The sequence below is a fragment of the Microtus oregoni genome, unplaced genomic scaffold, assembly GCF_018167655.1.
Source record: "Microtus oregoni isolate MIOR12 unplaced genomic scaffold, Mior012 000049F_ref0000343, whole genome shotgun sequence".
NCBI classification, from domain to species: Eukaryota; Metazoa; Chordata; class Mammalia; order Rodentia; family Cricetidae; genus Microtus; species Microtus oregoni.
The window spans coordinates 3,722,081-3,741,489 of record NW_024543223.1 but is presented as its reverse complement, the minus strand read 5'-3'; the positions used below and the strand labels follow the sequence as shown (position 1 = coordinate 3,741,489).

At 43.7% G+C, this 19,409-nt stretch overlaps 1 protein-coding gene across 4 annotated transcripts in view; it reads right to left on the bottom strand.

Moving 5' to 3' along the window:
- Positions 1-217: 217 nt before the first annotated feature.
- The window catches only part of LOC121436390 (histone-lysine N-methyltransferase NSD2), a 69,465-nt gene continuing 50,273 nt past the window's right edge, over positions 218-19,409 (bottom strand). For 3 of the 4 annotated variants that reach the window (XM_041636224.1, XM_041636223.1, XM_041636225.1), the window contains 13 exons: positions 18,485-18,616; positions 17,490-17,613; positions 16,289-16,489; positions 14,956-15,135; positions 14,547-14,703; positions 14,215-14,420; positions 12,482-12,585; positions 11,949-12,218; positions 10,953-11,069; positions 6,829-6,970; positions 6,454-6,560; positions 4,847-5,051; positions 218-3,331 (listed from right to left, as the gene is read on the bottom strand). In XM_041636224.1, the coding sequence (XP_041492158.1) occupies positions 3,060-3,331; positions 4,847-5,051; positions 6,454-6,560; positions 6,829-6,970; positions 10,953-11,069; positions 11,949-12,218; positions 12,482-12,585; positions 14,215-14,420; positions 14,547-14,703; positions 14,956-15,135; positions 16,289-16,489; positions 17,490-17,613; positions 18,485-18,616 (2,217 nt within the window). In that variant the 3' untranslated portion in view covers positions 218-3,059. The remainder of the gene's footprint in view (positions 3,332-4,846; positions 5,052-6,453; positions 6,561-6,828; positions 6,971-10,952; positions 11,070-11,948; positions 12,219-12,481; positions 12,586-14,214; positions 14,421-14,546; positions 14,704-14,955; positions 15,136-16,288; positions 16,490-17,489; positions 17,614-18,484; positions 18,617-19,409) is intronic. The other variant, XM_041636227.1, reaches the window with a different exon arrangement.

Here is a 19,409-nt window from a genome sequence, read left to right as displayed (position 1 = left end):
TGGGAGATAACAAGACTACCTGAAAAACAACAACAACAACAAAAAAAACCAGGTAGGTAATGGGCAAGGCAGCCTTGGGGGTAGAGTGAGGCAGCAACAGGAAAGTCAAAGCCACAGCACTGAGAAATGGGCCTAAACTGCCTTGAATTCATAGCACCCAGGAAGCTGGAGGAGTCAAACACAGTCCCATATAAAAGAAGTATGAGAAAAAGGCCTTTAAAGTTTTTTAATAAAAAAATACTTAATACAGTTTTCCAAACACAACTTTCCACTTTAAATGCTATTTTCCCCCAACTGGTAATTATTGTCTATATTTCAATATTACTTCCCCCCTCCCTCCCAAACTTCAAGTTTTTAAGCCTTCACTATCAGGTCTGGTGACAGTACCCAGCATTCCTAAAAGGAATCTGACTTTATATTGTATGAAGTTTAGACACCAATAGGCACATTTAAACTTAAATTTAATTTCTGATAGGTCATTTCACATCTCAACAGGATACGGGGGCACCATGATACATATGGACACAGCGTTTATTCTACTGACTAACAGTCATCAGCTACACTCTTGTAGACAAGAGAGATTTGGCAACTGACAGTTGTTTGCATTAACTTTAATCAAAACATTTTTATCTTTAATTTTTGAAAATAAAGTAGCTCTGGAAGATGGGCACTTCACACATAGTGCTACAAGTATCACTTGGAAATCATCAGAAATGCCAACCTGAGTGTGCCTGCCTGGCAGGAGTCCTAGGTGCTAGTGCCAGGAAATTCCTCAGAAGCTAGCACCGGAATCCTTGTCACTCTGAGATGCACTGCCTTACAGGTGCCTAGGTTTAAATGCTATAAGTTCCACATTCTCTTAGACCAATGCTGGTGTGGACACTGGCTTTGCACCCCTGGGCTGCTGCCACCCTGCAGAGGTACACACACATAGGTGTGTACTGGTTAGGGAACAGCTAGCTGGTTTTTGGATACTGAAGGTGCCTGAGGAACATGGAATCTGGGCAGGTTTCATTTGGTTTGCTTCAAATTAAAGAAAACAACAACTGGAGCTGATGGTCAGAAAGTCACACATCTTTCAGGCTCATCAGAGCACCTGGCACATCCCGAGTCACACCTTCTGTGGGAAAGGCTATCACCCCAGGGGGTTACTTTACTCAGCTTTGTATATTGGTCTTCGGTTGGTTTTCAGAGTTAGTGTTATTTACTCATTAATACTTTTTGGGAAGATGAGTTGTTTAAAAAGTTCACAATATTTCCTTCAGAAAGATGATAAATAGTTACTTGGAACCAAAATTCTCAAGATTTACTTAACATTAAAAAAGAAAGTTAATCTGATCCCCCACAATGTGCTGCAAAAGCAATTCTGATGCTCTTTCATAGTTGGTGGACAACTAACAAGATGGGCCCCCAGGAGGTCCCTGGGGCCTAGGGGCTGTGTGCATGTGAAGAGGCTGTCTGGCCTATCACACCAGCCTTCTAAACGTAGGGCACAGATGACAAATTTATGAGCCAATCTAATATTTTCAGGACAGTCTGAGCCAGGTTAAGTTCTAAACTGAAAAATGCTCCTTGTCTCATCTGCTCAAACAGATGTCACCAGAGGTTACTAGGCTTGTGCCTATGGAAGCCAAGCCATAGGCTGCCTGCAAAGAAACTTTTGGGGGACTACTACTAGAGAAGAGCAAAGGTGTGGTCATGACATGCTAGGCTTGCAAGTGTTATGGCTGACGCACAACCCTGACTATTAAGAATGGTCAATCCTGTTCTAAATGGCGATTGCAGTTCTCCAAGGCTGGAAGGCAGCAGGACAACAGTAGCAAACCCTGCTAGGAACTTAGTGGATAGGAGTTTAAGCTTTTTTGCTTTATGGGTTTTCTAAAACCAATTTCTGCTGCATTGCTTACACCTTCCCTCCCAATGGAATGCATGAGGTCTCCTTTCTCAGTGTCCAAGTTCTCCAGGGCCAAGATACACTCCTGAGAAGGCAGAAGGAAGCCTGCCAAAGAATCTAATAGCCCTTGGGCTGGGCTTTTAGAGAAATTTAAATATCATTAGGGAAACAGGTACCATCAGACCAGTCTACCATGAGACCATGTGGTGCCCTGGTGGAAGGACAGAGCAACGAAGCTTGGGCTCAGCGAACAGATGCACAGAGGAGAGAGCACATCAGCAAGCATTAGCCTAGGCTCCAGGCTGTGTGCCTTGTGTCCTCCGTGCTCGCTCAATAGTTGACATCTGCCTGACAACTCAAATACGTTTTAGTTGGTAATAATTTGAAACAGTTTTAGCAAAAGTATATTGGGAATAAATGCCAGAAACAGAAAAACCAATTGAAGGTTTTCCCCCAAATGTTGGTCCAAGAATGTGGGTTCAGAAGACATTAGAGAAAACAGCCACAACGAAGGCAGCTGCACTGCTCCACAGGACACACTGCCATCACTAGTTGTCAAGTCCACACAAAGGAAAGTCATGAGAGGAATCTTGCAACACCACAACCACTCAAAGTGCAAACAGCACTTTGAGGGAAAAATTCACATTAGTATGAAGAACATAGGCTGTTTCAAAAGAGCAAAATAATGATCAATCCTGATTAGGAGTAGCACAGGGCCTGAGTCCTAGTCTGTCCTGAGTGGGGTATGTGAGTAGAAGCCTGAACCATCAGGATAGAGCTAATAGTGACCTTTAGAAAATTCTATTCTATACATTTTAGGTAAGATAAAAGCATTTCACATGCCAGTTAATCTTCAATCATAACTTTAATCTAAAATAAAAATGGGAGGGCACCTTGACGTTGGGTCTCAGATTCAAGTGTAGCGGTGATGCTGCGTAGTAAGGCTTGTTTGTCCTGGACCGCTGAGTGTGCAGCTGACAAGCATCAGTGCAGACGCAGCACAGCTGCTGAGGATGGCTCAGTGGTAGAAGGTGCTCCTTCCCACCCAAGGAGGCCTATACATGTCATAGCATTATGAGCTGGGTCCTTGGGGCAAGTGCCGTGCTTGCCTTCCCATTACAAGCAGGGTTGGCTGTCCCATGCCACCCCTGGATCTGACCAAGCGCTATTTGCCTTCTGTGACTCTTCGCCAACACCGTCTTCTCTTCCTCTTCCCCTTTGACTTCAGTGATTCTGGAAACGGTTTCTCAGTCTTGGTACTTCTTGCAGATTCTGCCCTCAAGTCATGCTCAGAGCAGTAGGATTGCCCATCCTGGGTGGAACGGAAGGCAGTCCCATCTTGGTGTTCCTTACAGAATGAGTTGGGGCACAGGTGGCAAAATGAGGTAGAAGGTTTGCCACATACATCACAGTGATGCCAAGGACATTCCCACTTCCCTGCAAAACAAAATACACCATCAGCAAACAAGCTTTAACATTTTCAGGGCTTGAAAAGTGTTGGGATTGGGCCCAGAAGGGACTCAAGCATTTGGTCTCGTACTAAGTTAATATCCACAAAGTATGTTTCCCTTGACTTAGTCATCTTCTGCTTGAGTTGCTTGTACCAACATACCTAACTAGAATTACTTTTAAAACTGGCTAGTCGGCCAGGCGGTGGTGGTGCATGCCTTTAATCCCAGCACCCAGGAAGCAGAAGCAGGCAGATCTCTGTGAGTTCAAGGCCAGCCTGGTCTACCAGAGCTTTCCAGGATAGGGTCCAAAAGTACACGGAAACCCTGCCTCGAAAATAAATAAGACTGGCTAGTCACATAAATGCAAATTAACACAAGAGACTGCATTTCAGTTGCCAGAGAGAAGCTAGTAGTTGATGCTCAAAGGCCAGGTAGGTACCAAGTGTTGCAGACTACAGTATACTTACAGGCCAGCTGGAGCATTACATAAGACACCAAGGGCAGCTTGCTGCTGTTGGTCCCTAGCAGAGTCTACTGATAGCAACAGCTGCCCTCTGACTTGCCCTTTTGTATTACTGTTTTGTTTTTTGTTTTTTTTTTTTTTTTGGTTTTTCGAGACAGGGTTTCTCTGTGGCTTTGGAGCCTGTCCTGGAACTAGCTCTGTAGACCAGGCTGGTCTCGAACTCACAGAGATCCGCCTGCCTCTGCCTCCCAAGTGCTGGGATTAAAGGCGTGCGCCACCATCGCCCGGCCCTGTTTTGTTTTCTGAGACAAGGTTTTTCTATGTAGCCCTAGCTGTCCTGGAACGTATTCCGTACACCAGGCTGGCCTCAAACTCAAGAAGTCCACCCGCCAATGCCTGAGTGCTGGGATTAAAGGTGTGCATCATCACACCCAGCTTGGGACTTGCCTATTTATAAGGAAATGGTTTTATGCTTAGATGTGAATCTCTGAAGATTAGGGTAGGGATAACTGTCAAATTTAAATATATATGTAAAACCATTATTAGGTTTCTTGTCCTTGGGTCAAGTGTTTACAGTTTTTCTTTTGAAATTCTAACTTTTTGTTCTGATGCTGTGACCACTCTTGAGTACATAAGAGGAAAAGCCTATTGTCTTCCAGTTCTGTGTGATCTCTAGGGACAGAGCCTACAAGTCCTGAGAAGAGAGTTAGGTCACATGTCCTACAACCAGGCCGCCTAATGACAAAACCAGTCATGGTGAGGCTGCTGCAGTAGAACCTATCTTCTTCAGTAGAGCCTCGTGCATGTCATTTTAGATCTTGGCACTAATGAGATGACCACTCAACACTGGGCTTTGGAAGCTACTGCCTGCTCCCACCCTGTGCTCCAGTTGGTTCCCTGGACTGGGGATATTTACCACATTGACCTTCCAAGGAATATGCAACTAGATAAGACCCAATGGATTAAGAGAGGCTGAATAAGAATGGCAGGCAAGTGCACTGCAAATTGTCAGAAGCTGCATGGGTACTGAGCACCTACCAAAGGGCCGCTTGCCCAAGCCCAGGCAGGACAGGTGGTAGGCCTTGGTGCAGAATTTTCGGTCACACAGCACCAGCTGTCCACCATCACCACAGCGGAAGCACTCATCCTCTGACTGCCGCTTCCCTTCTCCCTTGGCTCTGCGCCTTCTGGTTTTCTTCTTGGCCTTTTTACCCTTTTCCTCTGAAGAAAGGGATGCTGAGGTCTAGAATAAAGAATTAAGCATAGTTCAATTAAAAAAACATAGATGGAAGCAGTTAAAAGAAAAAAAAAAAGGAAAGGAAACTATAAAGATGCCCAAAAAGGAAGGTCCAAAGTGATACAGATTCCTGGGCTGTTCCAACATGGTGAGTGGTGCCTGAGCTGGAGGTATAGCTAAAGACTGTAGATTCCATTCCTAGCATCACAAAATAAAAGGGCATGCCACCTACATAAAGCAGGTCATGGCCCACTATACCTTGGGCAACTCCTGCTAAGACAAAAAGAAAAACAAAAAACAAAAAAACACAATATAGAAGAACTAAATTATGAGCAGTGTAGGTGTGGTGGTTTGAGTAAAGGCCCATAAGGAGTGGCACTACTAGGAGGTGTGCCCTTGTTGGAGTAGATGTGGTTTTGTCAGAGAAAAGTGTAGTAGGAACTGGCCTTGAGGTCTCAAATGCTCAAGCCACACCCAGTGTGGCTTTCTCTTCTTGTGGATTCAGATGTGACTCTCAGCTACCTCTCCAGCACCATGTCTACCTGCATGCAACCATGCTTACTGACATGATAAAAATGGACTAAACCTCTGGACCCAGGCCCAATTAAATGTTTTCCCTTATAAGAGCTGCTATAGTCGTGGTGTCTCTTCACAATAATAAAACCCTAACTAAAATATTTAAGGGCAAACTAGTGAAGCAGTCTTTCAGAAAACATCTATAGGGTGTGCCCAGATGCCAGCTCAGGTTGGAGGTGCCTATGATTGTCCTAACCTTTGTTCCAACAAGGAATGCCCCAAAATTCATGCCCTTCCAAGGACTTGGAATATGACTTTATTTTAAAATGCATGTAACTATGATACCGGCACATCAAGCAAGCATGACTTGTGACTAGACTGAATGGACTGGTGGCCAAAGGTGTGACTCAGTGGGAGGGCACTTGCCTAGCAGGTATGGGCCCTGAGAGATCTATACACAGCAATGTAAACAACAAGTAACTAGTAGGACAATGGAGGGAAGTGGTCAAGACAAACACCACATGGCACCTCATGAGAAGCAGCAGAATGCTGGAGTAAGGATTCTACAACCTGAGGAACACCAACAGGAGCTGGAAAAGAGGCCTGAAAGACTTTCAAAGATACTTAGGAGCAAATGTGGACCTGCCTTCAAGATTGAATCCATGTTTCTGATGTTTAAGTCACACATCTCCACAGGAATTACATCAATGAAGTCATCTTAACAAGCAGCCTATACTGAGAGAGGATCTCATTAACCTCAACCCACATGCTACATGGATCCTGCCCTTGAACAGCAACAGGTCTATGGCTCACTAGAATGTAATCTTCCTAGATGCCATGATGCCACCAGAGCTATGTGTTTCAGCTTCACAGAAAGCTGTGATGTCCTTACCTTTGGTCTGTCTCCAAGAAACCCACTACAATTGGAGGCTCCACACCGACAGACTGTTTTTTCATTGCCCAAACAATCAAGATTATAGTTGAATGTCAGCTCTGTCCCTAAAAGAGACACAATACAATGTTAGAGGCCATTGTTCTGTGGCAGTGGATGTCAAAGAATCAGTTTCAAGAAAACGTACCCCCTTCATATACACCCTGGCATGGCTCATATATACCTCATCAATTTGCTGTTTAAAACAGATATCCCAAACAAAGCTTCCAAATCACTATCCTAGAGCCTTTCCAAACCCAACCACACCAAATACCAGCCAGTGCCTCTCTGCCTGTCCATATGGCACCAGAAACTTGTAGGACCCCAGTGATATACCTGCAGGAATGTCACACACAGCAAACAGGCCAACTCGTGTATCCCCATTCACTGTCCATTTCAGGGTCTCACAGTTGGGCTGGCAGCTGTGGTTCATGAATCGTGAATAATTCCCTTTAGGGCCAGCATCAATTATGCGGTCCTGCAGGATAAAAAGTCAAGGACATCTTTAATTTTTTTTTTTCATTTTATTTTTTCCAAGACAAGGTTTTTCTCTGTAACAGCCTTGGCTGTCCTGTAATTCACACTGTAGCAGACTAGGCTCAAACTCACAGAAATTTGCCTGCCTCTGCTGGGATTAAGGGCGTGCGCCATCATGCCCAGCTAACATCTTATCTCTAAAGAGCCTCTTAATGCCATAGGCTGTATCAGATGATACAGTGTTGTCTGTCATACTGAAAACCTTGGTATCCTGTTGTCCACCTGGACCAGACAACCCTCAACCAGTCCAGATTCTTGCAGAAGGGCAGAACACAAGGAGAGACTGAACCCAAGTGAGAGTGGTGAAGACTGTGAACTGGCACTTGTAACACCACCCCAGCAACAAATAAGCTAGGAAAAATACAAGTGTCACAGACCTGGGAAGGGCAGCAAGAGCCTATACAAAACCAGCACTGCCAGACAACAGCAAACTCCATTAATAAAAGACAAGCAGCATCCACTCCTAGAGAGCAAAGGAGGTACAAGCACAGCATGCTCGAGTTCCCACTGGCTGCAAACAATGGACTTTGTCCACGATGCTGATGCTATGCTGCCATAAGAGGGACAGGCACAGGCTGACAGTTCGGAGATAGCAGTCTGCAAAATCACAAATGCAAGCACACAGTGGCCCTGGGAACTGACTCACTGAAATTCAAGGGTCCAAGCACTATGGAGGAATAAGAAGCACTTATTATGGCTCAGACCAGAAAGAAGATAGGCAGGTAGATACACAGCTGTAGCTTCTCCCCTGAAAACCTCTAGACCAAATATACAGCTCAGTAGGATCTCTGCTCTTCAGTGTTTATCTCTGAGATCAAAGATAAATTGGTAAAAAATTACATGTCCGAGAAGGGATGAATCTCTGCCAAGAGCACCTCTAGCTGTGCCTTGTGGACCACAGAGCACTACAAAAGCAACCACACTGGAAGACTATGCTTGTGCCGCCCATTGATTGTTGTAAGCGGAGAAGTCAAACTTAGTGGGTAGATGCCTGCAGTCCTAGCCACTCAGGATGCTAACAAAGGATATCACTTCAGCCCAGAACTCAGAATTCACCTCAGGAGAATAAAAGCAGAAATGATCTGCTTTCTACTATACTAGTTGTTGTTTTAAACTCCAAGGTTTTCTAGACAGTAGATGAAAATCTATCACTGAATCAACCTCAGCTGTATTTGTACATTTACCTGCTGGTGAAATGGCTTACAAGATAAGGTACTTGCCATCAAGCCCATGACTTCAGTTTAAACCCCAATAGTCCATACCACAGAAAGAAAGATTTGACTTCCAAAAGTTGTCTCTGATCTCCACAAGTGTGCCACAGCATGCACAGTCACACATATGTACACACAAAGTAAATATATGCTTTAAAAAGTGCACAGTGTGACTGCAGGCACATGTGTGACAACTGTTTAGAAGTTAGTTCTCTGCTTCCAGCTCGTTTTGAGTTTCTGGTTTCTAACACTGCATCATGTACTCCAGGCTAGCTGACTTGAGAGCTTTCCAACTGAATATTTTTTAAAGTTACTTTTATTTATGTTTTTTTTTCTCTGACTACATGTCATGTGAATGAGATTACGAATAGAGGACAGAAGAAGGTGTCAGATCTGGAGCTGGAGTTACAGACAATTGGGAGCTGCCTGATGTGGGTGCTATGTATATGTGTGTACATACACGTAGAGGCGAGGTCAACTTTGGATGCTATTTCTGTAAAACTTTCCGTCTTTTTTTTTTTTAAATATCCATTTCCTTTCTTAATTATGTGCCACATGTGGAGGCTAGAGGAAAACTTCCTTGAGGTGGTGCTCTTCTTCTACCATGTAGTTCCTGGGAATCAAACTCTAAAGTCATAAAGTTTTTGCCAAACCTTTATCCAATGAGTGATCTTACCTCACCACCAAACCTTGTTTGTGAGATAAATTCTTTCATTGGAATCTAGGATTCACCAATTAGCCTGGTCTTGCCACCAAGTCAAAGATCCTCTTGTCTCCCCCTCCCTAGCTTTGGGACTATAAAGAGTGTGCTACCATACTCAGCTTTTTATGTGAACGCTGGGGATTGAACTTGGGTCCTCATGCTCTGTGCAGCAAGTATTTCACCAACTAAACCAGTCTCAAATTCTTTTATTATTTTAAAGTATACCTGACATAAAAGTTTACTGGGTTTTGTTTTGTTTTGGTGAGTGTGTGTATCTGGAGACTGAACCCGCCTTGCACATGCTGGCAAGCACTCTACTACAGAGCCATATGCCAGGTGTATAATTAATTGTAATAAATACATCTATAAGGGTACTCTCTTTAATCCTTCAATTCTTTACATACATGGGAAGGATCCTTATGCCTTACCTCTTAAATGTTGGGAATATAGGTATGGGCCACCATGCTCAGTCCTCTGAGGTCTTTAATTAACTTAAAAGCCTTGGTTATATAGACCAGGCACAGTAGCCTGTGTCTGTAATTTCCACACTAAGTTGGATTGAGACAGAAGGATTCCAAGTTCAAGGTCATAAAGCTAGTGGGCTATAAAGCTAGTTCAAAATCAGGGCTAAGGATGTATCTCAGTGGTAAAGCACTTGCCTAGAATTTATTGGGTTAGAGTTGGATTCTCCAACATTTAGAACAAAACAACAAAAGTAATTTCAAAGTTTTCTGCCTAAAGAGCTAAGATCTTCTTTAGAATTAATTCGTTTTTGTTCTTTTTAGATCTTAGGTTTTTTTTTTCAGCTGAAAACTGGACATTTAAAACTAGTAATATAGTAACTGAAAATCAGATTATTTCATCTCTTCTGGCACAGACATACATGTCATACATGTATATGTATAGAAACAGACACACATCACCACCACCACCAATCCTTTCAGGGCTAGCTGGGAACATCTTGCTCTATGCCTGCACATAGGCTTGCTTGCTCTCCCTCCTTCCCCTTCATCCCCTCAGCATTTTGAGGTCAGTAATTACTGACCTCAAACTCAGGATCCTACACTGCCTTATTTCTCCAAAGAGATAGAATTATAGGCATGCACCATCATCCCTGGCTTGGGTATCTCCTGTATCTTTTTAAAAATATTTTAATCTTGTCCTGACAACGACAAGGCCCAACTCCCACTGCCTATAGCAAATGACAGGAGCCCAATAATACTCCATAGACTGAGAATCTGAGGGACTGTTGGCTGGGGACTTTGGAGCCATTCCAATTTCTACAGAGTCCCTATAGTCCCAGATACCAGAATCAAAATGCCTGGTCCATAGACATTTTCTATCTTGTTTTCAAGCATTATTTAAGTCGTGTCTTTTAAACAGAGCCCCACTTTTCTGCTGGGTTTTGAGCTTACTGGTAATGGAAGGCACAAGAGTACCATTCTGATGCACTTTTCTACCTAGGCCTAGTTACCTATTTACCTTTATTCCGAGAATAACAAAAACATCTAGCAACTAGGTTCCAGATGTTTAAAACTATAAATTACAAAGTCTTAGGAAATAGCACAAGCCTCTTATTCCACATATTTGGGAAGCTGAGGCAGACAAGTGCTTGCACTCAGAAGTTTGAAGTGAGTCTTGGAAACACACAGAGAGGGAAAACACAGTATTCATAAGCAAATAGAGCACAGCACAGCCAAAACCACTCTACAATGTAGCTCAGATAACATGCAATGGTCATGTCTATGCTTTTTCCCTTTTTTCCCCCCTTGATATTAAGAAGAATCTTGATACACTTTTTCTGTTGTGGACACACATGGCTCTTAGGATGTTCAATGCCAAAGGCAGCTCTACATTTAGAAAAAAATATGCAGATGATTGGGGAAAGTTACTAAGGAGATGAAATGAGAATATCACCAAAATACAAGGGCCAATTATAGGGGTAATGAACCCTCCAGGTCCATGTTCAAGACGTCATGAATGAATAGCAAAGACACACTTCCCGTTACCTTGTCTATGGTGAGCATGTAAAAGTGAGTGATGTCATTCTCATGAGCATATTTGATTCTTGCCATACACTCCTCTTCATCAATCAACTCACCAACATACTCATTAACAAATTCTCCCTGGAAATCAGAAGAATGTAACAACTGAGTACATACCGGCCAATTCTTAGAATCAGGGTTCAAGATACCAAGACACCATCAATTATTCAAGGATAACATGTTAATACCTCAGGGGTGTGGTTTCTAGAGCTCCTTCATTAAGTTCAAATTCAAATAATCTCATCCTTATAAAGATTGCCAGTGGGAGATATACTCATGCATTCTCAGAGTAGCAACATCCCAGATTGTTTTCTACAATGTCTTGCCTTAAAGGAGCATCTTTGTTAACCCACTGTCCATTTAAGTAGTAAATTACATGCAGGTTTCTAATAGGAAAGAGGTTGTGAAGAACTTGACAGGCAGGCTCCACAGCGAGTCTACATAAAGCAACAGCTGAGGCAACCAAGGAATAAGGCTGGGGAAGAGTGCATCTCAGTGATCTTTTTTAATTTTTGTTTTTGTTTTCTTTTTAGAGACAGGGTTTCTGTGAAGTCCTGGCTGTCCTACAACTTGTTAGGCGAGGCTGACCTTGTAGGCGAGGCTGACCTTGAACTGCCTCTACCTCTTGAGTGCTGGGATTAAAGGTGTGCCACCAAAATGGAAGAAGGGAGAGAGCGAGGAAGAGGGGAGGGAATAAGGTGAGCCATTAATTCTTACAAGTGGGGAAGAGAGAGCTAGTGAGATGATGAAGTGGGTAAAAGTACTTTGCCACCAAGTCTGAGGACCTAAGTTCAGTCCCTGGGACCCACATGGAAGGAAAGACCTGACTCCCGAAACTTGTCATCTGGTCTCTACATGCATGTCAGGGCACATGCATATCTACACACATTCCACTGAACACACAAACATACACTTAAGAATCACTATACAGTATAAAAAGCAGGGGGACATATGGCATACCTTTCTGATGTCCCTTTTGGCAACCAGGCCCCACCCTTTGCCATCTGTCTTGATGATCTTGGTCTCAGGGTACTGGCGCTTAGTGAAACACTGGTTCTGGCAGTATTCACCTGCAGGACACACCTGCGGGTGGCACTCAAACATCAGCATCCTGTTTAGACATTCTGAATCAGAGCCACAGGGGTTCTCATCTGTGGGCTTACAGTTGCACTTTGGGATTTCAGAAATGTCAGCTGTATAGATCTGGACTTTACCATACGGTTTATTCACCTATAAGAAAAAACAAGTTGTCCTGACTCTACTTTGTAAATAGAGTCCTTGGATCCCTGCACACTCATACTGTGCCTTCAAGGGCTCACCTTAGAAACATGCATTCTGATAATCATGACTGGGCCCACAAAGATAGTTTCTGACAGACCGCTTAATAACTATAATCTGGGACTGAAAAATCTGTAGCCCAAGAGCCACATCAAAACCACTTCGTTGAGAAGGAAGACACACACATGTACACATAATCCTGACATGCTCATCACCTTGATATGCTTGTATGGTGGAGGTTTTCTCTCACTCTCCTGTGTTTCTCGGGCTTCCCGCTGAAGTTTGATTTCATTAAAACGAGCTTCAGCTTCTTGCAGTGCTAAAAAAGCCAACAGAATATGAGAAATATATTTCAGTAAATATATTTTTAAGGAGTTCCAAGTTTCCCTGAAACTAAGGGCTATGAAACACTGTAAAAGGCAGACAGATGCCTGCATCCCCAGTGACTAAACACTAGGAGCTGATTTATGTCAGCTCTGAACAAAGCCTAGCAGCTGAGTTTCTATCAAGCACTACCCACTCTCTGTACTGAATTCTAAGGATAAGGCAACAGTATCAGTGCTTTGAACATACTGTACTTAGAAAAAAAAAGTGAACTTTTATTCCTTTTAAAGTAAAAGGTCTCTGAGAAGAAGCACCAGTTCAGATCAACAGAGGCCATATCAATACCCAATCTGCAAATTGTCAATGTCACTGTGAGGCCAGGTCAGTGACTGAGCTGAGCTGGCAGCTGCTAGTCAGTCATTAGCAGGCATGACTTAATAGCAGGTCAGTATCAGGAGTCAGGAGCCTAGAGTCCCACCTTCATCACTTGGTACAATATCAAACTCACTGGGTTCCCAATCTCTACCAGAATCTCTCCTTTCTGATGATTTTCAAGTTATCTTTTGATAGCTATCTGGTTGTGTGTGTGTGTGTGTGTGTGTGTGTGTGTGTGTGTGTGTGTGTGTGTATGTGTGTTTACACACAGATTTCTCTGTGTAACAGCCCTAGCTGTCCTGGAACTTCCTTTGTAGAACAGGCTGGCCTCAGACTCACAGAGATCTGCCTGCATCTGCCTCCCAAGTGCAGGAATTAAAGGTGTGCACCACCACTGCTGGGCTAATAAACTATCCATTCTTACTCAGTCCTCTTGAAGCCCCCGAATGTTGAGGCATCAAGGAAAGAGGACAGGCTACTGTTGCTTGATATCTGCTAAACTCTCAGCAGCAAGGAGCCAACAGCTCCTAAGGCATACATTTTCATCTACCATGGCAAATCCCATTGTGATTAACTAAATCCATGAAAAACCTAAAAAAGCTTAAAAAGTAATTTAAGACACACACACACAGAAAAAACAGAGTTTAGCATGGCTTAACGCCATGGTTCCTTTAAGAGAGGTTTTCCTGATTCAACAGTAGCAGAAAAAAAGCTAAGTGGTTTTGAAATGGCAGCTTTCTGGGTCATGCTGCCAGCATGAGAACTCTGGCTCTTTCTGGAGGCTGCTTCTGCCTCCCAAGTTCTGGGATTAATACTACTGTCTAGCAAAAAAGCCTTACTTCATTTTAGGTTTTTTTTTTTTTTTTGGTTTTTTCGAGACAGGGTTTCTCTGTGGTTTTGGAGCCTGTCCTAGAACTAGCTCTTGTAAACCAGGCTGGTCTCGAACTCACAGAGATCCACCCGCCTCTGCCTCCCGAGTGCTGGGATTAAAGGCGTGCGCCACCACCGCCCGGCCCTTACTTCATTTTAATGAAATTAATTATAAGCTAATATTGTGAAAGTTTTTAAATAGCATAAACATACATCAAGAGACACATCAGACTGCAAATTTCCTTTTTTTCTAATATAGAAGTAGAGATAGAATGTTTAGTCTAGGAATTTTTAAAGAGATCAAATTTCAAAAGAACAGAAATTAGGATTAACAAGCGTATAAGAATGCCATCTACACGCCATTGGGAAATCTCCATACCATTCTTGAAGACTCTTCCAATCCCTCTGACTCCCTGGTAGCGGCTGCCCCGGTCCCCCTCCATATATGGGAATACCCGTGCCTGATGCGTCCAGTAATAATCTTTAGACCCAAAGAAAAATACAGGGAATTCTCCAATCTCGTGCTTCATTTTCTGAATATTTGGGGGAACATTTTTGGGATGACAAACTTCTGCGGGCCACCACCTATTATAAACATTAAAAACAAGATTCACAGATTCTTCATAGTGACAAAATTTTCAATACTTAGTAAAGTAAAACAAAAACATTTAAATAAATACAGACACAAAAGCACAGAATTTTATTTCATACCTGTAGTTTCCAAGTTTGACCCAAATGATGTCTTGAAAGTGTAGCTTCTTCCCAGCCCGGCAGTCATTACAGAACCAGCTGCCATCAGGCATATCAATGTTCAGGCAATCAGGATGAAAGGCTGCTGGGCAGGCCTCACAACACAGAAGACTTCCCCCTACAAGAGAACAGGCCAGCCTGAGCTTGTCTCACCAGTCAGTCTAGGCCCTCTCAGCCTGTAACTGGCACAAACCTGATGGAAGCAGGAAGTGTCAGAACGTCAATCCATAAGTCAACACCCAAGAGCATTGCTTTACCAAAGTCGTCTCCTGTGTCTATGGGATCCACTTAGTTTAAAGGGCCAAGGTGATGCCTCTGGTACCAGCAGAGCTGTGTGTGCAGCAACACACACAGCAGAACCCATCCTTACCTTTGGAGCACACGAAGCACCAACTCACATTGACGTGGGTGTGGTGTCGCTTCCCCTTCCGAGCAGTGAAATGGGCTGTACAGATGATGTTGTTAGAAGCAATCACTGAACATCCTGCTGCCAGACAGGCATCCCCTCCATGATAGGCAACAGGGCAGCGGATACATCGCATCATTTTACCTAAAGGAAATAAGCACCCTGAGGACTACAAATATTGTTGACTCCCATGACTCATAAAGTTATGATGGAAGAGCCTGGAGATACTTAATAACACTATCTTCCATCAAAGCAAAGGTGTTTCAAAGCAGTGTTTGAGAAACACCATTTAAACGACACATTCTATAGCATTTCTTTTTCTTTCTTTTCTTTCTTTCTTTCTTTTGAGACAAGGTTTCTCTTTGTAGTCTTGGCTGTCCTGGAACTCACTATGTTGACCAAGCTGGTCTCAAACTCACAGAGATCCACCTGCCTCTGCTTCTTAAATGCTGGAATTAAAGTCATGCACCACCATAGCATGGCCAATCAACCAGCAATTCTTAACCAGAGCTGCTATCATTTGGGATTTGTGAGAGTCTCTCTCCTGGGTACCCTTCCTAGTAGATGTTGATAGCATAGTGTTCCTAAATGTTACGAGTGCTCCCCCCCCCGTCATATATATATATCCTACCAGAAAAGCCCTGTAACAAAAAGGACACAGCACCTGCCCTCTCCAACCCCACACAGCTACCCTTATCTTCCACATATGTAATCTTTTTTTTTTTTTTTTTTTTTGGTTTTTCGAGACAGGGTTTCTCTGTGGCTTTGGAGCCTGTCCTGGAACTAGCTCTGTAGACCAGGCTGGTCTCGAACTCACAGAGATCCACCTGCCTCTGCCTCCCGAGTGCTGGGATTAAAGGCGTGCGCCACCATCGCCCGGCCACATATGTAATCTTATTTTAAAATATTTCCCAGTTGGGAATGAAGCTCAGAGGTAAAGCACTTGACTGGTATGTTAGGCCCATGGCTCTACCTCTTGTATTACAAATAGAAGTTTCCCTTATATATAAAAGTGCCTTTAAAAAGGAGCAAAGAGAATCCAGAGACAACTCAGGTAGTATTCTTTGTTGAGAATCAAGAATCTGAAACTTCTAACTGATATAGAAAGAATAGAATGGGGGCAAGTCTTACGTTACAAGAACAAAAGAAAACGTTTGACTCATAACAGGAGATAATGGAGACCATTAGAGTTCATAACCTCTGGTGACACTTGTCTAGCATCAATGGTTCCACCTTCAGAACACCTATACACTGCGAGTAAACCCAAGTTGTAAGGACCCATCACATCTATCTGTACCTTTTGATGGCCGTGGATTTGAAGGGTTTGAGGCGTGGCAGCTCACACAGCTGTGGAGAGGGCAGCGAAAGCCTCGGCTCTCAAACACAGTGAGAGGGTACTTTTTTACACAAGCTTCATGGTAAAATTTTCCACACTGAGTTACCACACAGCGCTTCACCTCCATCTTGCTTTCTTTACACACGAAGCATGAGTGAATCCCTAACAAGTGGTTAAAGAAAGGGGTAAGAGGAAGGTGCAGATAACAAGAGTTATATTGCAGTTCTGAGCGACTATAACTAAGCAACTTTTCTGGAGCAGCCTGTGTTGCTGACTAATCTAAGCCTTCTTCAGAAAAAAGCCTAGTCATTTGAGTTTGCTGTCGTCAAATGTCCAGCTTCCAGGCCCACTCACCAGTGCAGCAAAGGCTTGCTCTGGCTGGAGAAGACTGACATCTAAAGTGTTCTACTGCTGTTGGGCTATCTGGGCGGCTTGACCCTTCTTGGGTCTAGTTAGGAGGGAGCAGGGACCGCTATGATCTGAGACTGTCGGCCGAATCCTGAGGCACTAGAGTGGTGGTAGAGCAGAAGCACTAGCCCCCCAGTTAAGTTCTCGTTGTTGAAAATGAAGCTACGAATGACATCTAGTCTTTGTAATGGACTGAGCATTCTTTTTTTTTTTTTTTGGTTTTTCGAGACAGGGTTTCTCTGTAGCTTTGGAGCCTGTCCTGGAACTAGCTCTTGTAGACCAGGCTGGTCTAGAACTCACAGAGATCCACCTGCCTCTGCCTCCCGAGTGCTGGGATTAAAGGCGTGCGCCACCACCACCTGGCTGGACTGAGCATTCTATAAGTACCAGTGTTCTATAGCTGACTACTAGTTAAGCAGAACTGTTTGTCTGGAAGTGCCAAGCTCCATAACTGTTGCCTATAGAGCAAGGTGTATGCTAGCCCCATAGGAAGGGTTTGGAAAAGTACACAGCCTTTTATTCCCTCACTCTACCAGTCGCTGTATCCTGAACCACTTGCCCAGTGATACTGTCATTCAAATAGTAAAGCCCACAGTACAATCGAAGAACTTAGAAGCATACAACCTTTGAGTCAATATGTGTGGAACTTGTTCTCTGCTAAATGTCTCATACACAACTTGAGGAAGCACATAAAAAAGGGACAAACAGAACCAACCTCCACACACAATCCCCAGCTTCAGAAAATGAAACTTACCTGAGGCACATTCAGTGCAGGTGAATCTTCCTTCTGGTCTTCGGGAAAGTCCAAGGCAGGCTAGGTGGAATGCTCCACAACAGGGGCCCTCACACAACAAGAGGCTGCCTGTCTTCTCACACAACTGTGGGGAACAAAGGGTGGCATGAACCTACACCTGGTCAGAGCCCTTTCAGGACTCTCCTCACCATGTGGGGCAATTTGACTCCATCTCTGGCATGCAAATGAACATAAGTATCTGTACACAGTGAAATGCCTAGCAGGATTATAGACTACAGCCAAGTTACACAAAGATGTTAGTCCCTCAGCAAGGGCTAAAGAAACAAAAGATCAAAACCCTGAAGTATGCATCCAGGGTGTTTTAGATTAGATGTGAATGTCAAAAACCCAAAACCCACGGCATTTTCACCATAAACCAGCCATCCTTCCACAGATGACAGCAATGGGGCTGTCAGCCATTTTGCAACGGTGGACAAATCAGCAGTCTCACATGGATAGTAGCACTGACCACAACTCAGAATGGCGCAGCGACTAAGGCACAGAAAGGTGAGCAGCTTTATTAAGATCACCAACCCAGCATCCAGCCCATGTAGGACACTGACCCAGGCAATATCACTGTAGGGGATATGGGTCTAGTCACACCGTAACCCCAGCCCATGACTGGTCTCCCAGTGAACTAAGAAAGCAGCAAGGGCACCACATCACCCTAGCACCTTATTTCTTACAGCATACATTCCCAAGAACTATTCAAACTCCCATATGTATACTGGAGCTGTACATGAAACATCCCACCTGAGAACGAATAATGTTAACTTAGGCAACTTAATACCAGAATTCTGCTAGTGGTCTAGCCCTTCCAAAGAGGTATCTACCTGTGAGTAGTAATGGGGCAGAAGAGAGGTCTGGAGGAAAAGAGGATGCTGGAAACTCACTCTCATCTTCTGTGACTTCAGGAGAAGCCCTCATCAACACATCAGACACCGCCTAGCCCTCACCTGACACACGTATTCCTTTTTGGCAGCTACTCCTTTTTCCGACTTTTTAGACGAGACGGATGCTTCGGTCTGTGTTTCATCTGCACTTTCATACGGAGACTCTGAAGGCTCATCTCCTGGGCTGTCTGAGACCTGGAGATGAAGGAGGTTGACGACAGTTCACTAGCCACAGAAAACAGGTGGCCACATCCTTTGGACACGGCCCACTTCCAGCCCTACTGCCCAGTGATGTGGTATAGATATATCACTGGCTTGGAAGTAATAAAACTTGCAAAAGCTACAAAGTAAACTCAGAAGTGGACCTTATTCTACTCAATATTTAATGTACATATGTATATAAGACATATTCCTTTAAGTAAAGCAACTTATAAAAATCCAATTATCTTTGCTAAGTAAACTGAGATGAGCTCTGGAATCAATATACTCTTTCAGTTTCCTACCCAATGTGTTCAGACCCAAATACAACATGAACTAAAAAAGAAAGAAAAGGAAAAGAAAAAAAAAACCGTGAAGTCACAAAAAGACTTCACAGAAGCTGTTTCTAACTCTGCTGAGGACATTGTGCTCTTCCAGAAGCATAGTGCTCCCCTGGAACTGATTCAAGACTCAGGAGAGTCACTGACTTGCACTGCAGCCTGAGTGCCTTGTCTATCCTCTCACTGCTAACTAGTCACAGCTCAGCTGCTCCTCTCCCACAGAACACTGGAGTCTAATGAAAAGACTGGGGAGAAATGCAGTGTACAGAGGAAAAGCACCTATTTTACCGGGTTTCCTCCACTGAACAGAGATTAGTATCCAGTTACAACATCACCCCTGCTGCATGGAGCATCCTGTCCTTGCTTAACAAGTACTAGCCATAAATGTTAGAATGGGTAAACAGAAAACCCTTTTGTCTATCAAATTCAAGTGCTTAAGTTGGGAGGGG